The 22,928-nt window shown below is 38.7% G+C and overlaps 1 protein-coding gene across 3 annotated transcripts in view; it reads left to right on the forward strand.

The window, feature by feature from the left end:
- Nucleotides 1-22,928, forward strand: part of LOC150085473 (uncharacterized) — a 620,530-nt gene that overhangs the window by 550,185 nt on the left and 47,417 nt on the right. For all 3 annotated transcript variants that reach the window (XM_090374054.1, XM_090374052.1, XM_090374053.1), the window contains exon 23: nucleotides 12,744-12,957. In XM_090374054.1, coding sequence (XP_090230180.1) covers nucleotides 12,744-12,957 — 214 coding nt within the window. The remainder of the gene's footprint in view (nucleotides 1-12,743; nucleotides 12,958-22,928) is intronic.

The following is a 22,928-nucleotide window of genomic DNA, read 5'->3' on the forward strand; positions in this document are numbered from 1 at the left end:
TTGTTCTCTCTCTCTTGCTCTCAGGGTAATTCAACATTTTTTTTTTTTTTTTTTTTTTTTTTTTTGGCTAGTGCAGCATAAGCCTCAGGCTTCCTTGCACCTTATGGCTAATAATAATAATAATAATAATAAAATAAAAGAACATGTTAAAGGATCATTGCTTGAGGTTGGTCACAGACATTCTCTCAGATATGCCAGACAAGCTGTTCTTGCTACCTGGGAGTCTAAAACGCTGATGGAACTGATATTCGGGTGACACTCAAGTCAAAGTGGACCCAATTTCGGCGAAGTCCGGACGGTCTATGACAGCCAAATCCTCTGCTTGCACCTTCACGATGGTGGGACTGTTAGTAATCCTGGGTATAACCTTCATGCACAAGTACATGGTGGGTGACCACCCGGGTGTGAACCAACGTAGGCAGGGGTCGAGGTGTGGCGCCCACACCACATGGAGGAACGCCGCCCCTCTATGTTACCAGGCAGTACTAGGTGGTAGATGACTCTCATCAACCGGTGAAATACCACCACTTTGCTTATTGGAGGCTTGAAGTGGTGGAACCCATGTTTAGTCGCTAGAGCTAAGTTCCGGCCAACCCTTCCCTATCTCTTCCATCATGCAGTATGATTGATGATTTTTGAGGTTATGATGAATGTCGTGGCGAGATCCAATATTCCTTACATTTCGAGGGTACAGCTCTAAAACGGTGTTCGCAGGCCGGCCGCTAGTTAGTACACCGGACTGACCCTATTGGTAACTCTCTAGGAAGCTTCCGGATCAGCTAGTGTATAATCTTGCTACCTCTACTCTGCCAGATAGTGACTGGAGGGAGTCCGAGTAGTGTGTATGCGGGGAGCATTGTCGAGGCCACGTTATGTCAAGGATCTGGGTATATTCTTACCACATGTACGCCATATCCAAAAATTTCATTACTTCATACAGCATGTCCCACTCACTTTTTCTTACTATTGAATACACCATGAATTGTCAAAATAATAGAGCAAGCTTATCTGCGAAAAGATCTAAACCTCCCAAGGACTTCCTAATTCATTTCACAAATATACGTGGTCTCAATTCTAATCTCAACGATGTCCATTTCCACTTGCAGTCTTCCAAACCCCATGTACTTTTTCTGACTGAATCTCAGTTATCAGTTGATTCAACTACTGCTCATCTCAGATGTCCAAATTATTTGCTGTATGATCGCTTTCGCCTCAAAGGTGGTACTTGTGCATATGTCCGTTCTGATATTCCCTGTCAGAGACTTGGCAATTTGGAATCTGCTCTCTTTGATCTTCTCTGGCTTAAAATCTCTCTACCTCATTGTGTAAAATTCATCTGTTGTCTCTACCGTTCTCCCAACTCCACTAATCACTTCGAGCTCTTTGACTTCCTCTCTTTGCAACTTGACTTTCTCCAGTCCAACTTTCCTAACAGTGAGGTAATTTTCCTTGGTGATTTTAACGTTCACAACTCCAGCTGGCTTCCATTTTCTAGTCACACCGACCCAGCAGGTCGAGATGCTGAGGCTTTTGCAATTACTAATGACCTAGCACAGATTGTTCATTTACCTACAAGAATACCGGACAATCCTAATCATACAGCCAATACGCTTGATCTTTTTCTCACAAACAACCCTTCTAAGTACAAGGTTGAAGTGAGAGGTCCTTTAGGCACTTCAGATCACAACTTGGTGATTGTCTCTTCTCCAATGGAACCTTTATCTCATGGCTATTCCGAACCTCGTATTGTTTGGCATTACAAGAATGCAAAATGGGATGACCTGCGAGACTTCTTTTCTTCTTTTCCTTGGTCGGATTACTGTTTCAAAAGTTCTGATGTCAACGTTTGCTCAGATCGTGTCAGTGAAATTATTCTTGCAGGAATGGAATCCTTTATCCCACACTCCACTTTAAAATCTCGTCCTTTATCTAAACCTTGGTTTTCCAATAAATGTGCCAAGGCTGTCCAAGAGAAGAACGTTGCATATCGTAATTGGCTTGTTTCTAATTCTTCAGTTTCATTTTCTGCCTACACCAAAGCTCGCAACAATTGTAAAGCAGTTATTAATCAGTCCAAACTAGAGTTTGAACAGGCTAAGAGTAGAAAACTTGCTTCTTGCCCTAATGGTAGCCGAGCATTCTGGTCTCTTGCCAAAGCTATTGGCCGCAACTTTTGCCCATCTCTGCTCCCACCTCTGTCCAAACCAGATGGTTCTGTTGTCACTTCAGCCAAGGATAAAGCTGACCTGCTAGCATCCCATTTTTCTTCGAGCTCATGTATTAATGATCTTGGCAAAACACCTCCCACCATTCCTAACACGCTCCATTCAATGCCTCCTGTGGTCTTCCGTCAAAAGGATATCAGAAGGATTTTGATGAATCTTGATGCTAAGAAAGCTCCAGGTCCTGATGGTATTTCTCCACTTGTTCTCAAAACCTGTGCTCCTGAACTTACTCCTATTCTTTGCCGCCTTTTTTCACTTTCTTATTCCAAAGGTGTTTTTCCTTCTGCTTGGAAATTTGCTCATATCCAGCCAGTTCCTAAAAAGGGTGACAAATCCCTCCCATCCAATTATCGTCCCATTGCAATTACTTCTACTCTTTCTAAAGTAATGGAGAAATCAATTAACCGCCAACTCTTAAACTACCTAGAAACCTTCCGTCTGATCAACGATCGCCAGTATCGATTCTGTCAGTGTCGATCCACTGGTGATATTCTGGCTTATGTTACCCATTTATGGACTAATTCAATGGAAAGGTTCGGTGAAACACAAGTAGTTGCTCTTGACATCTCAAAGGCTTTTGATCGTGTTTGGCATAAAGGTCTTCTAAACAAGCTTCCATCTTATGGTTTGCCAACTGTTTTTAGTAATTGGTTATCCAGTTTTCTCTCTGATCGCTCACTGAGGGTGATGGTAGATGGCTCTCTGTCTTCTAACTTCTCCACTAATGCCGGTGTCCCCCAAGGTTCAGTTCTTTCCCCCACTCTTTTCCTCTTGTATATCAATGACCTTCTTCCATTGACTGGAAATCCTATCCATAGTTTTGCCGATGATAGCACATTGCATTCAACTTTCCATTTTGAGAAACCTTGTCCAGCTCAATCAGCTTCAAGTTCTCGAAAATCTGCTGCCAATTCCTTAAATGCCAATCTTCAGGTAATTCTCCAGTGGGGCAAAGACAACTTAGTTGATTTCAACCCTTCTAAAACTCAATCTTGTCTTATATCTCGCAAAAAGGATTCTTCTGCTCCTATGCTTATCTTTAGTGACACTCCGATTTCTAGGCAAAATGATATATCTCTTTTGGGGATTACCCTGACTTCTAATCTCTCTTGGAAAAAGCACATTACAAATATTGCTTCCTCTGCATCTAAAAAACTTGGTTTTCTCTTTCGCTCTCGGCGTTACTTTTCTCCCAAACAGCTGCTCACTCTGTATAAATCGCAAATCCGCCCTGCCATGGAATATTGTTCCCACATCTGGGGTGGTGCCCCCAAAACCTCTCTCAGGCTTCTTGATTCCATTCAGAAGAGGGCAGTTAGGTTAATTAATGATTCATCTCTAACAGAGTCTCTCCACTCGCTTTCTCATAGACGTACTGTTTCTGCTGCATGCCTCTTCTACAGATACTTCCATGGGCACTGTTCTTCTGAATTGGCTTCTATAATTCCCGCTCTCTCTTTCAAAACAGTCCGAACACGTGCCGCCACCAGCCAACATCCATTTACTGTCCAACTTCAAACCCACAGAACCAAATTTTCATCTTCCTCATTTATTCATTCAACTGCCATTTTCTGGAACAACCTTCCTTCATACGTATTTCCTGAAAATTACAATCTACAGAAGTTCAAGTCCAATATCAACAAATATCTTCTTTCGTCTTCTCAACCTCCAACCCAAGCACGGTACTAAGTACTATAGGTTATAATACCTCTCGTGTTTGGGGTTCTCATAAAAAAAAAAAAAAAAAATTTAAGATTAACAGTGATCAGAAAACAGTGTTCACGTGCTATATCAAAGATGGAAAAGCTATTAATAATATCGATGGAAGATCAGATTCAGAAGGGAGTGCCCCTGAGTCCAATGACTATTCAAGCAAAAGCAATAAATATTTATGAAGTTGCTTTTGGATAAGTACGGCGAACCCCAAGCCAAGTTCGTGGCAAGCAACGGGTGGTTTATTAGGTTCAAGAATCGTGCTGGTTTCCAAAACATTAAAATATTTGATGAAGTCACCAGTGCTGATTCTGCAGCTGCAGAGAAATTTTGTGATGTGTTGGAAAAAACCCCTTCTAAATTCTTCCCAGCTCTCAACTTCCGCAGTGGCGTGCTTATCAGCTGAAGAGGCTCCGAATGCCAAGCGATCTTTCTAGTGCGATTTTTTTTTTTTTTTTTTTTTCTAAAAATTTCGTTTTTTCTAGGGCGAGTACTAGTGCTTTCATAAACCCTCCAAAGCTCGCAACGTTACTGCTTCCCTCGCTGAGCAATGCCACTGCTTTATCGCTAGCAACGTTACTGCTAACCCCGCTTGCAATGTTACTGCTATCGCTAGCAATGTACTGCTCTCCTCTTGTGCTGATTGCTTGGTCACTGGTTGGCACCACTCCTGCCTCCACGTGGCGGGGCCGGTAATCTGGGAGAAGGAATTCCCTCTTCCAGGGCTAAAAGGAGCAATGATGGATTGCAATGAATATCCATCTCTGGAGCCCACAGGCGGCAAAGTTGTTAACTCTGTCTCAGAACATGAGTCAAATCGTCTGAAGAGACTTCGGACGGAAAAACAGATTTCAGATATGCCAGCATTTCTCATAATGCACTCATTGTCCACACAACCTGTCGGCAAGCTATTGCCTTGTCTGATACAGAAATGTTTAGAATCGTTAGAATTGGTTGTTGGATCCCCTAAAATGGTAAAGCATCTCCAATCTGGAGACCTTTTAATCAAAACTTCAAAAACATCTCATTCAGAAAAATTGTTACATTTAACGACATTCAACAATATTCCAGTGTCAGTTACGCCCCATAACACCCTGAACATGTCTAAAGGCGTTATCATTGAATGGGACTTAGCTTAGCGAACAAAAGGTGACACATGCTCAGAGAATAATGACCAAAAAAGATGGCAACCTACTACCAACTAGGTCCATTATTTTGACGTTCAGCACTCCAAATCTTCCATCTTCTGTCAAAGCAGGTTACTTAAACTTCAAGGTTCGACATTACATTCTGAATCCCATTCGCTGCTTTAAGTGCCAGAAGTATGGCCATGCACAGACTGCATGCCAAGGTGATGCTGTGTGTCCTATTTGTTGCTCCAAGGAGAGTGTACAGCTTCCTCTCCTACTTTCTCAAACTGTAAAGGAAGCCATCCTGCATTTTCTAAAGCATGTGACCTCTGGAAAACAGGAAAAAAAATCCAGAAATATAAAGCGGAGCATAAAGTCACATATCCTGAAGCAAGAAAGCAAGTGCTGTTAACCATGCCTAGCAGATCATACGTGTCAGTAACCAGAAATAGCTGCCCAGTTGCAACACAAACAGATGTCTCCATAGAACCAAGCAGTTCTTTCTCCACCTGGGCCAAAACTGCTAACATCCAAAAAGAAACTTACAGTCAATGTAAGTTTCTTACATTGACTGTAAGTTAGTATCCCAAATGATGCCATCTCATCATTGCGCAAAACAGCAAAATCAGAAAATGTTGAAGGCCAGGAAAAAGTGAAACAATGCAATAGGAAAATGGAAATTGATATTCAACCAGAGGATGAAGAATTAGTTTTAGAATTATATGCTAATGATACCATAGAAACAGGATGCCCAAACCTTTTCAAGGGATTAAAAATCAAAACAAAGCAGACTGAAGCCTTCTCAGAAAAAACAGTCAGATCAGTCTTCTTCAATCAAACCCAAACAATGAATAAATTCATACAATGGAACTGTAGAGGATTGCAGTAATTTTGATGACCTGAGTGATTTACTTTTTCAAACAAATGCAGTAAGTGTATGCTTACAGGAAACATTTCTATCGCCAAAAGTCTCTCTCAGATTCAAAAATTACACCATGTTTAGACGAGACAGAGATTCTGATAGTCCTGCTCGTGGAGGGGTAGCTATTCTTGTAAAATCTACTATACCATCAAGACATCTCCAGCTACAAACTTCCTCAGAAGTTGTAGCAGTTTGGATGGCAATGGGAATATCATTAATGCTTGCATCCATTTATATCTCACCCAATTATCCTTGCTCCCAGACTGAACTTGACAATCTAATCACACAGCTGCCACCTCCTGTCTGTTTATTCGGTGATTTCAACGGCCACCATCCATTGTGGGGATCTTCCACCATGGATAGGAGAGGCCAATTAATTGAAACTTTTCTGGATGACCATAACCTGACTCTGCTGAATTCTGGCTCTCCAACTAATATACAACTACCTACAGGTACTACCCCAGCCATAGACTTATCCATCTGTTCAGCATCTCTTTTTGCAAGCATGGAATGTTTAGTGCTGAATGATCCATTCCACAGTGATCATTTTCCTATTATCGGTTCAATTGAAACACAGGTCATGTCATGTCATGTCCTAAAGGCCGTACTTCTTGGAATTTTTATAAAGCAGACTGGATAAACTACTCAACTTGTGTCCTACTCGACACACAATATGTTCAACAACAACATATTGATGACGTAACTGACCACATTACCAGCCAAATCTTATCTGCAGCAGAAATTTCCATCCCAAAATCAGACTAATGCAAGTAGTAGAGCCGACAGGGCTAGCCGGGTGGGCAAAGTGCCTACTTGGCAACCCGAAGGTCGCGGGTTCGAATCCCGCCTCGGGCTTGGATCAAAGTACTGCAAAAACCTTGGGAGGTGCATTATGGCCACAGAAGCCGATGCGCCAATAACTACCAAAAAAAAAAAAAAGCAAGTAGTAAAAACCAGTGGTGGAATGCGGATTGCTCTAAAGCGAAAGTAGAAAAAAACCGTGCTTGGAACCAGTTCCGCAATGCCCAACTACTGCCAATCTAATTTTATACAAAAAACTCAGAGCAAAAGCAAGGCAAATTAGGAAGAAAGCAAAACAGGACTCCTGGATTAACTTTGTATCAGCTATTAACAAAAATACTGACACTTGAATTATATGGAAAAAAATACAAGCTCTCAATGGAAAATTTCCTCCGCAGCAATCTCCAATAATACAATGGAATGGGCAGGACCTATCCTCTTCTACTGACATTGCAAATGCTTTAGCAGAATCTTTCTATAACATTTCCGCCTCCTCTTCTTATGTCACCTCCTTTCAACGCATTAAAACTGTTGAGGAACGTCATAAATTTAATTTTTCAACTAGACTTTCACTTCCGTATAACCAACCCTTTTCTATAGCTGAACTCAAAGAATCCTTGAGCAAGTCTCCAAATAGTGCAGCAGGACCAGATGGTGTTCACTACTACAGTATGCTTAAGCATCTATGTGAAGCCGATCTCTACATACTATTACTGTTTTATAACCGGATCTTCTCAGGAAATACATATCCCATCTCATGGAGTCATTCCTATATTTGTGCTATTCTAAAACCAGTAAAGATCCTTTCATAATTGAGAATTACAGACCAATATCGTTGACAAGCTGTTTGGGCAAAATCTTTGAAAGGATGGTGCATAAGAGGCTCATCTGGGTTCTAGACTCCCAAAATTTTCTTTCCGATCACCAATATGGCTTCCGTAAAAACAGGTCTACTCTAGATTTACTACTCAAAATTGAATCTAACATACGTAACGCTTTTGTCATGAGACAACATCTAGTGATGGTGAACCTAGATATTCAGAAAGCATTTGATACCACTTGGCGTCATGGTATTATTAAAGATATACATCAGTTGGGGCTGAGAGGCTACCTTCCACGATTCATCCAGAACTTTTTAAGGTTATGCACCTTTCAAGTCCGATATCAAAACGTGCTATCAACGACTCACATTCAAGAAGAGAGTGTTCCACAGGGTTCCATACTGAGTGCTATCCTATTTGCGACTCGGGTCAACAACATATTGGAAGAACTTCCAAAAACCATCCAAATATACATGTATGCAGATGACCCCACCATATCCTGCCAGTCACAAAGTATGAATACTGTTGAAAGACAGTTACAAATTGCTCTTGCCAGAATAGAATCATGGATCTTACATAATGGATACTGCCTAGCTGAGCAGAAATCCACCACTGCTCATTTTTGCAAATTATGCTCACTACATCCCAATCCTGAGCTAAAGATCAATAACATTTCAATTCCTCTTGTTCACACTGTCCGTGTTCTTGTCCTCATGCTGGATAAGAAACTGAACTTTCAAGCACATGTGGCTTATCTTAGAACTATCTGTTTGAAAAAGTTGAATATTCTCTGGTGTGTGTCATCTATGTCATGGGGTGCTAATCAACATAACCTGATCCATCTTTATCGAGTTCTCATCAGAGTATAACTCTGCAAGAAGAACTACTTTAGAGTGATTGAATACGATCCAGCACAGTGCGCTGAGAGTTTCTCTAGGGGCTTTCAGAACCTTCCCAGTTCAGAGCCTTTATATCGAAGCTCATGAACCACCTTTACATCTTCGGAGGAAAACATTACTTTTGATGCATGCCGCAAAAATTCGCAGTCTTCCCTCCCACCTTAGTTGGAAATGTCTGTATAATACTGAATGGGAGTCATTTTACAACAGTAAGCCAAATGAAAACCGACGTGCTGCACTTAGACTTAAAGAACTCACTCAAGCATGGAATATAGACATCAGCAATATACGTCAGGACATGATACCCCTGATCCGCCTTGGACAAATATTTCTGTTAATTACGACAACTATTTTCAACAGTGGGGTAAGAACACCTTATCCCCCTCCAATATCGCACAATTACATGAAACTCACTCTTCTAACTCAGAGAGCTGTAAAATCTATACAGATGGATCAAAAACTGAGACCCAAGTAGGTGCTGCAGCAATCTTTCCTTCATTCACCATTTCTATTTCATTACCAACAGAATGCAGTATCTTTACTGCTGAGCTTTATGCTATTAATTTAGCTCTTGATCAGATAACTGAATTTTTAATTATGACTACTTTAATATACACCGACTCACTCAGTGCTGTCACTGCTGTAATAAGTGGTAACAACTCCTCTCACCCTGTAATAAAACAGATTCGTTCTAAGTTACTTGCCTGTAAGGAAATGAACCAAATTGTGACATTCTGCTGGATCCCAGGACATTCTGGAATAGCTGGCAACGAAAGAGCAGATCATGCAGCCAAACAACCAGAAACCACTATTTCGCAAACTATTCAAGTTCCATATACAGATTACAAACACCTTATCCGTAAAGCATGTTATAATAGCTGCTCATTAATCTGGAAAGGTTATCCAGGAAACAAACTCTACCAAATAAAACCAGACCCAAAGCTGTGGCTCTCCAGCTTCCGAAATAACAGGCGAGATGAAATAATTTTAGGAAGGCTAAGGATTGGGCATACTCACCTCACTCACCTGTATCTATTAACTAATGACAGCGCTCCCCAATGTACATCATGTCAAGCACAACTGACCATTCGCCATTTGTTAGTGGACTGTCCCCCACTTTCAAAATATTACTTTTGATGCATGCCGCATCAAAAGTAATATTTTGCCAGAATTAACCGTTGCCAGAATTAACTCTTCAGCTGATTGTCGTTGTTGTGTTTAACAACACATAGGCTGCTAGGGCCATATTGTGTCTTTTTAATGGTGAATATGAAATATTAGCTTTATTGTAATAACTATATTTTATGATATATTCTATACGATTTAGGAAAGTAATTAGTTCTTTTTCATTAGAATCATCTCCCAGAATCTGCAATAAATTATTGATGACTGTGTATTAGTAGTTGATTTAAAGGTGTTTAAGTGTATCCACTTAAACACCTTTAAATCAACTACTAAGTGTATCCACTTAAACACCTTTAAATCAACTACTAATACACAGTCATCAATAATTTATTGCAGATTCTGGGAGATGATTCTAATGAAAAAGAACTAATTACTTTCCTAAATCGTATAGAATATATCATAAAATATAGTTATTACAATAAAGCTAATATTTCATATTCACCATTAAAAAGACACAATATGGCCCTAGCAGCCTATGTGTTGTTAAACACAACAACGACAATCAGCTGAAGAGTTAATTCTGGCAACGATGCTCAAAAGGTAAAACTTGCTGACGTTATGCATCTCCCCTCTCTTTTTCTAATTTTTCCTGCACATGAGATAAAAAATTGAATAAATAATTCTATTTATATGTTCATCGAACATTTCTTTTTTGCTTCAATCAAATTGAATCAAATTTGTGAGTCATATATCATAAGCATTTAGGGAAATTCCGACTTATGTAGATTTTCACAGAATGCAACCCTTACTACAGTCATGGAATACAGTCAGGGAGTGGCTGTATATATTTTCATGAATAACCAATCTTGAAATTTTTATGTATTTTTCCCCTGTTCAAATGCAAATAGATAAATGCTGTTTAGCATCCATACTTACATCAGTTTTACAACCAGAAACCACTAAATATCGGATCATGTTGTTGAAAGTAATGCCAATCATTAACAAGTTAGCAAATTCATGATTCAAGTTTTCAAATTCAAGTTAACAAATTGACATGGCATCTCATGAGCATCCTATTCCCAAAAAAAAACAAGACCAGCATTGCCAAAAAATGAAGTTAGTGCTATTATTGATAAATTTATTACCATTTTACAACATTCAGTTCTAAAAGAACTTTTTTTTTTTTTTTTTTTTTGCTTGCTTTGACCAAGAAATCTGTTTTACTCCTACTAAATATTTACAAATGCTTGGTTTACCTAGAAAAGGTGTTTTTTTTTTTTATGAGGCCATCGAGAACTTGGATGGGATTAGATAAAACATTCCATTGCAGCACCTCCGTAGCCAGGTGGGCAGGAGCAGCAGCAGTGCATAGCACATGCTTCTTGATTAGGCCGGGGTTCAAGCCCGTGACCACCAAATACAGAGGATGTGGAAAGGTCAGGGAATGACCACCACATATCCCTGGAGCAATATGGCCTTAGTTGCTAATGCTCCTAAAAACCAAATAATAAACAATGAACATTCCATTGCATTGTGATTAGAGTGAAGGTTGCAGAAATGTTACATAATAGATTTTTTTTTTTTTTTCAGTATAAAAATACTGTGACTTGAAATGGAGTATTTCATTATCTAATAAAGGAGTGCTGCAAATGAAATTAGATTTTATGACTAGCCCACAAATCATGTTTAATCCAGTGTAACAAAACAAAACAAAAACAGTAAAACTGAATAATAAATATATATATATACAGGGTGTCTCAAAAATATTGGCACAAATGTTTAGGGGAGGTAGGTAACATCTAAAGGAATGTGAATCACATAGAAACCCATAACCAGAAACGTCATCGTAAGTTGGTACACGGCGCTGTTCATCAGTTCGAGAGAGGGAAAATTTCTGGTTTACTCATTCAATCAGTAGTCGGCGCACGAAGGGCGTGCATCGATATACGAACTGTGAGCTAGGAGACGTGCACCTAGTGTATGGATTAGCAGAGGGCCCACACGGTGTGCGCCCCCATGCGGCACAACATTGCTTCGCAATAAATGTGTGGGCAGGTATGGTCGGTGACTGCTTAGTCGGCCCATACCTGTTACCATCCCGCAAGAACTCCGCTAAATATCGGATCTTTCTTGAACAAGTTCTATCAGGGTTACTTGATGATGTTCCAGCAAATGTGAGATGCAACATTTGGTTTCAACTTGTCGGGGCGCCTGCCCATTATGGAAAGTGTGTTCGTGACCATTTGAACAGGCGTTTTGGGTGTCGATGGATTGGCTGTGGTGGACCCGTTGCCTGGCCCCCACACTCACCTGATTTATTGAGCCTTGATTTCTTTCTGTGGGGGGCCCTCAAATCTATCGTGTATGAATCGCCTGTGGAGACGGAAATGGATCTCGTGGCGAGACTCGTCTGCGCTGCTGCTACTGTCAAAGAAACTCCAGGTGTGTTCGACCGTGTCCGCCAATCCATGCTGCGTCGGTGTCACGCATGCATTGTGTCTCATGGTGGAACCTTCAAGCATCTGTTGTAATATCATGAAATGCATCCATCTCATACTCCATTGTTAATATTATGTCAAATAAATGTTTGCCACTAATTATTGTCTTGTGTCATTTCTGCTTCTTGTGCCTCTGCTACTACTTTCCCCGTGACGTCTCCGGTTATGGGTTCCTATGCGATTCACATTCCTTTAGATGTTACCTACCTCTCCTAAACGTTTGTACCAATATTTTTGAGACACCCTGTATATAGTGGCTTTTTTATTTTTTATTTTGCTTGAACACTTCTGCATATGGTGACAATTTCAATTCAGAGCCATTAAAGTTTTAAGTATACTCCAAGCGCTTTGCTGACAATAATTATTTTTTGGCATAAATTTTCTGGAAAGTCATGGGATTGTCTCTTCTATGGTAATGGTAATTCATAATAATTAACTCATTGCACTGATTTCTCATCACTACTGAAAAAAAAAAAAATCCTTACTTAGTACTAATATTAATCATCATTATCCTAATGATCTGTTTAAGATATAATTGTCTAGATTTACTCAAAACATCATTGTATACAGGATGATTTTCTGATCATTTCTAATTATTTCTCTTTATAGGTATCGTTATCACATGGCATAAATATAAAGGCAAAATCTTTGAATCGCTGTTTGATATTTGGGACTAATGCATCACGGCTGACAAGGCACCTCATGAGTGTTCTGTTCCCTGATGTTCTTCAGCTGGCTAGTAGTTGTGCTCTTGGTCAGAAGTCAAATGTCACCAAAAAAACAAGACCAGCCTTGCCAAAAAATGAAGTTGATGCTATTATTGGTAAATGTCATATCCTTCAGTTGTAAGAGAAAAAAACATCTTTTACGATGAGTGTTACTTCTTCTGTACACTTTTGCTTTCAGGATTTAAATGTCTTATAAGCTGATGTGACTGAAATAAATTTTTATTTTATTTAGATATTGTTTTCATAGATTTTACTACATTTATAGTAGTTTGTTTTGTTCAGTACAGGATGGAAAGATAACTCTATTATTACTCTTTTAGTTTTATAAAGCAATGTTCAGTGAGCTGTTTGGTATCATTTAATTTTAACATATATAAAGTTGTTTATGAATTGTGACAGTGAAAATGGATTATGCATACACTGATGTGAAGTGCAGCTGTTGTTACTAGCAGTGGTTGTTAATGAAGAAATGCTGAATGTAGCATTAATAGCCTTTATTACATCAGTATGATTTGATTATTATAAAGTATTTACTAACATGTAGGTTAGTGCAAATGCATCATTTTAACATAGCTATCTACCAAAGTAGTTAAATTAATTTATTAAATTGGCATCATTTTGGTTATATCTCATATTGTGAATGCCTTTGCAACGAGTTACCATGGTATTGTACTAATTTACCTCAAATAAATAACTGTTCTCCACTGGTGAAGTGCTATTTATTCGAGGTAGTACAATACCATGACCCGTCACCACCAAATACGGAGGATGCGGAAAGGTCAGGGAATGACCACCGCATATCCCGGAGCAATATGGCCTTAGTTGCTAATGCTCCTAAAAACCAAACAACAAACAAATAACAATAACAAACAATACCATGGCAACTCGTTGTGAAGGCATTCACAATATGAGATATAACCAAAACGATGCCAATTTAATTCATTAACTACTTTGGTAGATAGCTATGTTAAAATGATGCATTTGCACTAACCTACATGTTAGTCATTCTACCTCGTAGCATGAGGCCTTTGCCCTTAAATATTTTAAAGTATTTACTTAATTAATACTTAATAGCTTTCAGTTTTACTTTCATTTTTACTTAATAAATTAATTAAAATTGCTAAGTACTTAATTGCAGATTGAAATTATAGAAGTTCTGTATTCATTATGATAGCATATTTAGTGTAGAATTTGTGGCATCTATGGTGTCTAATATTCCTACAATAAAGTGAGACTACTACTAAGTTTGCTTAAATACATTTATCCAGTGCAGAAAGATTTTCTATTGCTGTTTAAAGAGTTTTGGCAATTATAAAATGGAAATAGAGTTATTGTAATGTTTGTTCTGAACTGTATGTGAATTCTTCAGAATTTAATTCCCTTCTTGTTTCAACTAGAAGATATTTAATGAGCTTGCTATATGTGGAAGTAAGTTGTCTGTGTGCTTTGTTTTTCCCCATTAAAAACTATTGTTCATTTTAAAATCATCCTAAAAAGATTTTGCATCAGTATTGGAGTTCTAACATGAAACCAAAATCTAGCAACCATGACATAATCTTATATATATATATATAAAGGTAAACTGCAACCATTATCAATCCACTGCAGGTTGGAAGCCTCCTCAACATTTCATGTTGAGGGAAATGAACCGTAATCTGCCACACTGGTCCAGTGCGGGTTGGCAGATCAACCGTATTTAGCAGTCAGGGGCTTTAACCCTGGTCAGCTCAAAGAGCTTGCGCTATTGAACTCCTGCTCCTGTATTTTACAATACAGGAGCCGGAATGCAGTGGTGTCTCACTAGGCTTCCTCCATGGCATTTCTTTCTCTCTCTAAGATCCAGTATCTCGTATTCTTAGGAAGTGCAGTGGGGTTCTTCTCATTTTCTTCATTCCTTTTTATGTAAAGGTCGTCTTCCTCCTCTCCACTCTTACCAAAGCTAACAATTAGTTCTAATAGAGCATCACTGGGATTGGATAGTTTCTTTTCCTTCCCATTGCTTCTTTTCCCCATTCCCATTAATGATTAACTTAACTATTTTACTGTTGCAAGCCTTACTCTTCACAGTTTTCATTTCTTCTTGCACTGTGTCCACTAGTAACTTCCTAATAATCACTAGAATCTTGAAATCCAAGATAACGACCTTTTTCCCTTTTTTATAGTTCAGTTTAATATTAAACTCAATTCTTCTAATAGTATATTGAGTATTCAGTAATCGGCAACTCCATAGTCAAAATTAGTGAAATTTGTGGAAATTGAATACTTAATTAATCAAATTCATAAAATAAGATTAATTAAGAATAAAAAATAATCCTCTGATTTCATAGCACTTATGGCTTTGCTGTTGTATTATTGATCATGATTGTTTCATTTGTTGATGCTTCTTAAGTTTAAACTTGATTCTAGTGGCTCTTAATGAGTTTCTGTTTATTTTTTCCTTCTCTCAAAAGGCCTGTCAGTGTCTTTGTGCAGCATTAATGCATAAAATTGTATTCTGTCGCACTGGTGATTTGCCAGACTCTGTACATGAACCTTTCTGTCTGAACAATGCAGACTGGCTACCAGAGCAGTTCATGGAGTTTTGTCAATGATATATAGGAATTTTGCTAACAGAGACAAGGAGGTGATTATACATTTGTATAAGGCAATCAGGCCACACCTAGAGTACTGTGCACAGGTCTGGAAGCCTCATTTTAAGAAGGATGTAGAGTTGCTGGAAAGAGTACAAAGAAGGGCAACAAGATTGGTGAGAGGAACAAAGGGGTTCTCTTACCAGGAGAGGCTTAAATTCTGTAAGTTGCAGCATCTGGAGACTAGGCATCTGCAAGGTGATCTGATTGAGGTGTACAAGGCCTTGAATGGTTTGAGCAGGCTCAGTGCTGATGGGATACTTACGCTTGCTCAGATTAAGAACCTGAAGAGACATAGATTCAATTTGAGGAAAGACTGTTGTAGAATAGATGTGCAGAAGTTTGTCTTTAGCCAACTGGTAGCTGATTGCTGGAACAGACTTCCATCTGTTGTTGTGGAAGTTGATAGCTTAAATAAATTTAATGCTGAACTAGACAAACATTTGGAGTGACTGGATGGGTGAAATGGGAATGTTTTTTTTATTTTAATTTTTATTTTTTTAGAATTGTAGGCAATTTTTAGAATTATCCCATGCTGTCCCCATGAATAATATACCACAGGTCTCCTGCACCTTCCATTGATTTATGATTAATGATTTAAAACATAATTTAATGATTAAAGCATTTATATTGATGAGAGTGAGATTCAGTAATACTATTTTGTCTCCTCCATTTTCTTTTCCTCAATTCAAAAATTTTAACTAACTTTTTTGATGTGAAAACATCTATGGTGGCACTAGAGTAAAATCGATTGGTAATGAAATTTTCTTGTAACGGAAATGACGCAATTAGTTAATAAAATTTTTGATGTGAAAACATATGTGGTGGCACTAGAGTAAAATCAACTGGTAACCATTTTACTCTAGTGATTTACTCTAACATTGATTCGGTAGAGTAAGCAGCAGGTATTAATATTATGTAAGAATAAAAGTAGAATATTATGCAAGAGAGCAGGTAGTAATATTATGCAAGAATAAACTGCAAGATTTTAATCAACAGCAATCTTCTAAGTAGTGTAAGTAAGTTTCGATCAAGCTGTTCAAAAATTTAAGCAGTTTTACAATTGCGATAAGATTTCACGATAATATTATACAAGAATAAAAGAGAATATTATGCAAGAAAGCAGGTAATAATATTATGAAAGAATAAAAGCAGAATATTACACAAGAAAGCAGGTATTAATATTATGCAAGAATAAACTGCAAGATTTTAATCAACAGCAACCTTCTAAGTAGCGTAAGTAAGTTTCGATCAATCTGTTCAAAAATTTAAACAGTTTTACAATTGCGATAAGATTTCACAATAACATTATACAAGAATAAAAGAGAATATTATGCAAGAAAGCAGATAATAATATTATGAAAGAATAAAATGTAAGATTTTGATCAACATCAACCTTCTAAGTAGCATAAGTAAGTTTCAATCAAATCATTAAAAAATTTAAACAGTTTTTCTCTAGTGCTGTCGAATTCCAGAAAAAATATCCCATTTTCTTGTTATTATTAATAAGATTATTTAAGTAGGTAAAACTCCAGATCTTGGGTACAATTCCATATTTCGACTAACAGTTATTTCTAATATTAAACAGTGAAAAAATCACAAAATTTGATACTGTTTCACTGCAATAGATGTTGGTGCTTATGGACGATGGTAATTCGAACATTTTTAAAAATTCAAATGTTGGAAGACACTGTCCTTCTAGTAACCTAATGGTTACTTCAAATATTAAATAGTGAAAAAAATCGCAAAATTTGATACTGCTTTCCCTAGGCACATCAACCTAGGAGCCCACTGTGCTCCTAGGTTGATGTGCCTAGGGTGTTTATCCCCCCACTTGATATTGTTTTTAAATCGCGAACTCATTTACCAATTTTAAAACAGCAGGATAGGGGGGGAATGCCATACCGCAGCTAAGCACCCTCCCTCCTCAATGACACAAAACAATCAGAAAGAAAACCCCTTCACAATAATCACCAATCACAGAATTCGACCATACAATCAATCCCTTCTATGACATTGCACACTGCGCAGAGACAAGTGTTACCCAAATAATGAAGTTTAGCCTTTAAGTATTATTAAGATTATTATAATACTTAAACGTTTGATTATAATTTCCATGATTTTTTTGCAAATTTTAATTTGTGATTTTGATATAATTAAATTGTGATTATATGTCAGTAATGTGCATTATTATAATAATAATTTTCTAATTATTATAATAATAATTAGAAAATGGGATTTTTTTTTCCAGGGAAATTTTTTTCCAAAGATATTTATACCTGTTACCAGTGCTGCCATAGATGTTTTCCCGTAAAATAAAAAATCTTTAGTGTGTACAGGGTACACACGCTGCTCTATTTTTTTGGAATGTTTGAAATTTATGGAAAATTTGAGCAGTCATCTAATAGATTAATAGATTGTGAAATAGATCATCTTTAATATTGTTTCTGCCCTCCTTGTCTGGTCTTTCAATTATCTCCTTGCTTCCACCCTGAACAGCTCTCTCGAAGTTTCTTCCAAGATTCATAATATGTATAAGTGGTGCAAGTGCATCATTTCCACATGCAGCCAGCTACTAATTATCTAGGAATTGGCATCATTCAGTACATCTCATATTGTGAATACCTTCACAACGAGTTACCATGATACTGCACTACCTTGAATAAGTGAGAAAATCAAGAAATATTCTGCCTGCCCTCATTGCCAGGACAACTAAAAGAGATTGGGGACTCAAGAGGCATACTTTGGGACTATACTACAAAATAACATTCATACTGGCTATAACCTAAGTATCACCTGTCTGGTTCTGGAAGGCAACTACGGCAGTTAACAGATGGACAATACTCCTTTCCATTATATGGGCCTGCTGCACTGTGAGTACACATGCACTGCGAGCACACATGCACTGCGAGTTCTGGCAGGAGCACTCCCCCTTGACCCTGAGGTTGTGCATTGTGCTGTTATGCAGCATCTTGCAAAAGGACTTCCCTGCACCTTCCTGGGCCACACCATTGCTTCTACAGGAAACCCAAAAACGAGAAAACAAAACTCACCAACCACTTGCAGCACATCTGGCAAGACAGGTGGACAGAATCTACAAAAGGGGAGATAATGAAGAAATTTCTGCCTAATGTTGGAAGATTATTCCCAAAAGTACTATCATGGTTCCACCCTGGACTGTACACAATGTATCTGTTAACGGGCCATGAGGCCCTAAATGCCAAACTTAACAGCTTTAAATTAGTGAACGATCCCCGCTGTATCTGTGGGGAGGTTGAGACATAGTCTCACAATGTACAACTGTGAAAACAGTGAAGATCTCCGCTGCCTCCTGACAACGAAACAAACTTACTTCCCTTGTGACATGAAACCAAAACTGCTTGGATTCGCAATAGGAGTGTAAGAGGTTCACAAAATTCACCCAGGAACTGTTCACCTGAAGGAGGACACTTACTGCTATATACAGGAATCAAGAACGGATTGCGCAAAAAGAACGGACTCTCACCCAGATACAAGACTAACCCCTTGTTACTGAACTAGCATAACAAGAGACTCACAGGACCTGATCCACAATAGTGAAAGAACCTGCTCAAGATTGATACCCCGAACCCAACATACCATGGATGGACTCCAATCACTGTACTGCACTGCTATCAGATACTGAGCAGAACTACAGCCACATCCCAAGAACGACACACACTGGATTGACACTACATGCTACTGAACTGACAAATACCTAAGTGCTACAAGGAAGTGACCACCACACCGTACTGGACCGTGGCAGACCGAACCTTGACTGAATCTGCTGCTCTGCCTGTTGGCAATCTGAGCTAGGCACCCTTGCCTGGCCCGTTTTCTCTCCCTTTCCCCAGTGTGTGTGTGGGGGGGGGGGGGGGTAAGTGGGGCATTGGCCTGTGCCACTGACCGTTCTTGGGGTCGCCTTCTCTATCATCCGCATATTTTTGTCTTTTCCCAGCCTTCAGTCTCCCCCCCATGCTCTGCCTAAACTGTCAACACACATCCCACACAATGAAAAATTCACCACCGTCTCTAAATTCAAACCGCTTATGCAAGACCTCTTTTGACCTTACCAAATTCCAGCGCCTCTTTCCCCCCCACTTTTTTAATATATATATGCTTCCTTGCACCCTATGGTTAGTAATAATAATAATAATAATGAAACTGAAATCGGCGCCTCCGTAGCCAGATGGGAAGGAACAGCATTGCGTAGCACACGCTTCTTGATTAGACCAGGGTTCGAGCCCGTCACCACCAAATACGGAGGATGCAGAAAGGTCAGGGAATGACCACCGCATATCCCGGAGCAATATGGCCTTAGTTGCTAATGCTCCTAATAACAAACTAACAAGCTACTGAATTCTTTGGAAACTAGGTGGCAGGGCCTGCCAAAGTACTAATAAATCTACTGGGTACCTGACCTGCCTCCCCATAGCAGTGGGGTAATGGTAGGTCCAAATAGGGGCCCAATGGTTAAATGGTCAAAAGAACAACAGAACATAACACTACACATTAACTACTACCCATACACTTTTAAATCTCTGGCCTATACAGTGTTCTGTGCTTGACAAACAGAGTACACAATGCGGAGATGGGGGAAACCGCTGTTGCCATCAGACAATGAACACTACTTACCTCAAATAAGAAATGCTTCACCAATGGAGAAGACTACTGTTACTTATTCTTGGCAGATACCACCACACAGAGAGCACTGTTTTGGAGCTTGTTGGCTCCTCATCGGTGGGTGGGCAGGTACCCTGGTGATGCAATGATGAGGCAACCCGAGGCTTATAGCCCTAAAGTGTTCTACGATATTTATAAATGGATATACCACTTCAAGAAGTTTAGATAAACTAGGCAGATTGAAAAATGGCACTTGAGGTTCAACTTTGATGAATGAAAGGTATTACAGCTTACCATTTTGGCAGTAGTAATTTTACTGGTAGAAGGGATCATGGAATAACTTGCCATTTTGCTAGTAGCAAAACTAGGTGGTAGATAACTCTCATCAACCGGTCCAATACCACCACTTTGCTTATTGGGGACTTGAAGTGGTGGAACCCATGTTTAGTCTCATGTTTAGATCCAATCTTCCTTATATTTTGAGGGTACAGCTCTAAAACGGTGTTCGCAGGCTGGCTGCTAGTTATTACACCAGACCGAACCATTTGGTAACTCTTTAGGAGGCTTCTGGATCAGCTAGTGTATAATCTTGCTACCTCTACTCTGCCAGATAGTGACTGGAGGGAGTCGAGTAGTGTGCATGCGGGGGGCATTGTCGAGGCCACATTATGTCAAGAATCTGGGTATATTCTTACCATGTGTACGCTATATCCAAAAATTTCATTACTTCATACAGCATATTCCCCCCCCAAACTTTTTCTTACTAATGAATACACCATGAATAGTCAAACTAATAGAGTAAGCTTATCTGCAAAAAGATCTAAACCTACCAAACATTTCCTAGTTCATTTCACAAATATACGTGGTCTCAATTCTGTTCTCAACGATGTCCATTTTCACTTGCAGTCTGCCAAACCCTATGTACTTTTTCTGACAGAATCTCAGTTATCGGTTGAATCAACTACTGCTCATCTCAGTTGTCCAAATTATTCGCTGTATGATTCCTTTCACCTCAAAGGTGGTACTTGTGCTATGTCCGTTCCGATATTCCCTGTCAGAAACTTGGTAATTTGGAAACTCCTCTTTTCGATCTTCTCTGGCTTAAAATCTCTCTACTTCATTGTGTCAAATTCATCTGTTGTCTCTACCGTTCTCCCCACTCCACTAATCACTTGGAGCTCTTTGATTTCCTCTCTTTGCAACTTGACTTTCTCCAGTCCAACTTTCCTAACAGTGAGCTAATTTTCCTTGGTGATTTTAATGTTCACAACTCCAGCTGGCTTCCATTTTCTAGTCACACCGACCCAGCTGGTTGAGATGCTGAGGCTTTTCCAATTACTAATGACTTTGCACAGATTGTTTTTTACCTACAACAATACCAGACAGTCCTAACCATACAACCAACACGCTTGATCTTTTTCTCACAAACAACCCTTCTAAGTACTCAGTCGAAGTAGTGGTCCTTTAGGCACCTCAGATCACAACTTGGTGATTGTCTCTTCTCCAATGGAGCCTTTATCTAGTGGATATTCCCAACGTCATTTTATTTGGCATTACAAGAATGCAAAATTTCTTTTTTTCTTTTCTTTGGTCAGATTTCTGTTTCAAGACTTCTGATGTCAGTGTTTGCTCAGATAGTGACAGTGAAATCATTCTTGTAGGAATGGAATCCTTTATCCCACACTCTACTTTAAAATCTTGTTCTTTATCTAAACCTTGGTTTTCCAATAAAAGCGCTAAGGCCATTCAGGAGAAGAATGTTGCATATCATAATTGGTTTGTTTTCAAATCTTCAGTTTCATTATTATTATTATTACTAATCGTGGTTGTTGAAAGATAATTGTTTTTAGTATGTCTATAAAAAATTTTTTAAAACACTGGAGCTGAAGTTAGGGAATCTTTGCCATTGTCAGTTTAATCACATTGATATTTCATATTTGTTTTCATATTCCTTTTTGATGTTCCATAGGAGTGTAATTACTATTAATTGCTTCTCTAAGACTATAAACTATAACAATATTATAAACATAATTGTACAGCAGCATAATATATAATGTAATTTGGCAGCAAGATATATAAATTGTAACTTGGCAGCGAAATAGCATAACAGATAATACATAACATAATCTGGTAATAATGTGTATTGTCATATTCTTACTTAGCTTGTACAGTAATTTTAGTTTATAATTAAATTTATACAATAATCATGCCTCAAACAAGAGCAGCAAAGCAGAAAGCTGAAAATAGCAGGAATGTTTTGGCTCAAGAGAGAAATGGCAATGGCTGTTCTCTTGTAAATAATAGCTACACTTGCTCTGCTGTTTGTGGTGGACTTTTTTGCAAAATTTTCTGTAGTTTGACATGATACAGCCAAAGAGTGATGTTTCTGTATGCTTTTGTTGCAGAGTGTGAGGATCTTAGGTGCCAAGTCAGCATTCTAATTGGCTTATATGAAGGTATCAGGAACATGGTGGATGTCCTGAAAGAAATTAAAAAGAGGGCTCCTTCAAGTACTCAGTTGCTCAGCAGAAAGCTGGACACTACACTCAGGCAACAGAAGTCACAACGAGACCCTCTATGGCAGAACACACTGGTCTCACAGAAGGTAGCTGTGTCAGGGGCTCAATTGTCTGGGAAATGGGAATATATGCTTTGTAAAAAAGATAGATAGAATAAGATCAGGGTATATCTCCATGGAGCAAAGGTTGATGTAGAACAGCTAGTTGATGGGTTTGATGAGAGCCTTGTCAATCATTTTGGCCCTGGAGAGAGAGAGAAAGAGAGACTGTGCAAGG

The sequence above is a fragment of the Mastigoproctus giganteus genome, chromosome 5 (genome assembly GCF_048544385.1).
Source record: "Mastigoproctus giganteus isolate SK-2022 chromosome 5, ASM4854438v1, whole genome shotgun sequence".
NCBI classification, from domain to species: domain Eukaryota; kingdom Metazoa; phylum Arthropoda; class Arachnida; order Uropygi; family Thelyphonidae; genus Mastigoproctus; species Mastigoproctus giganteus.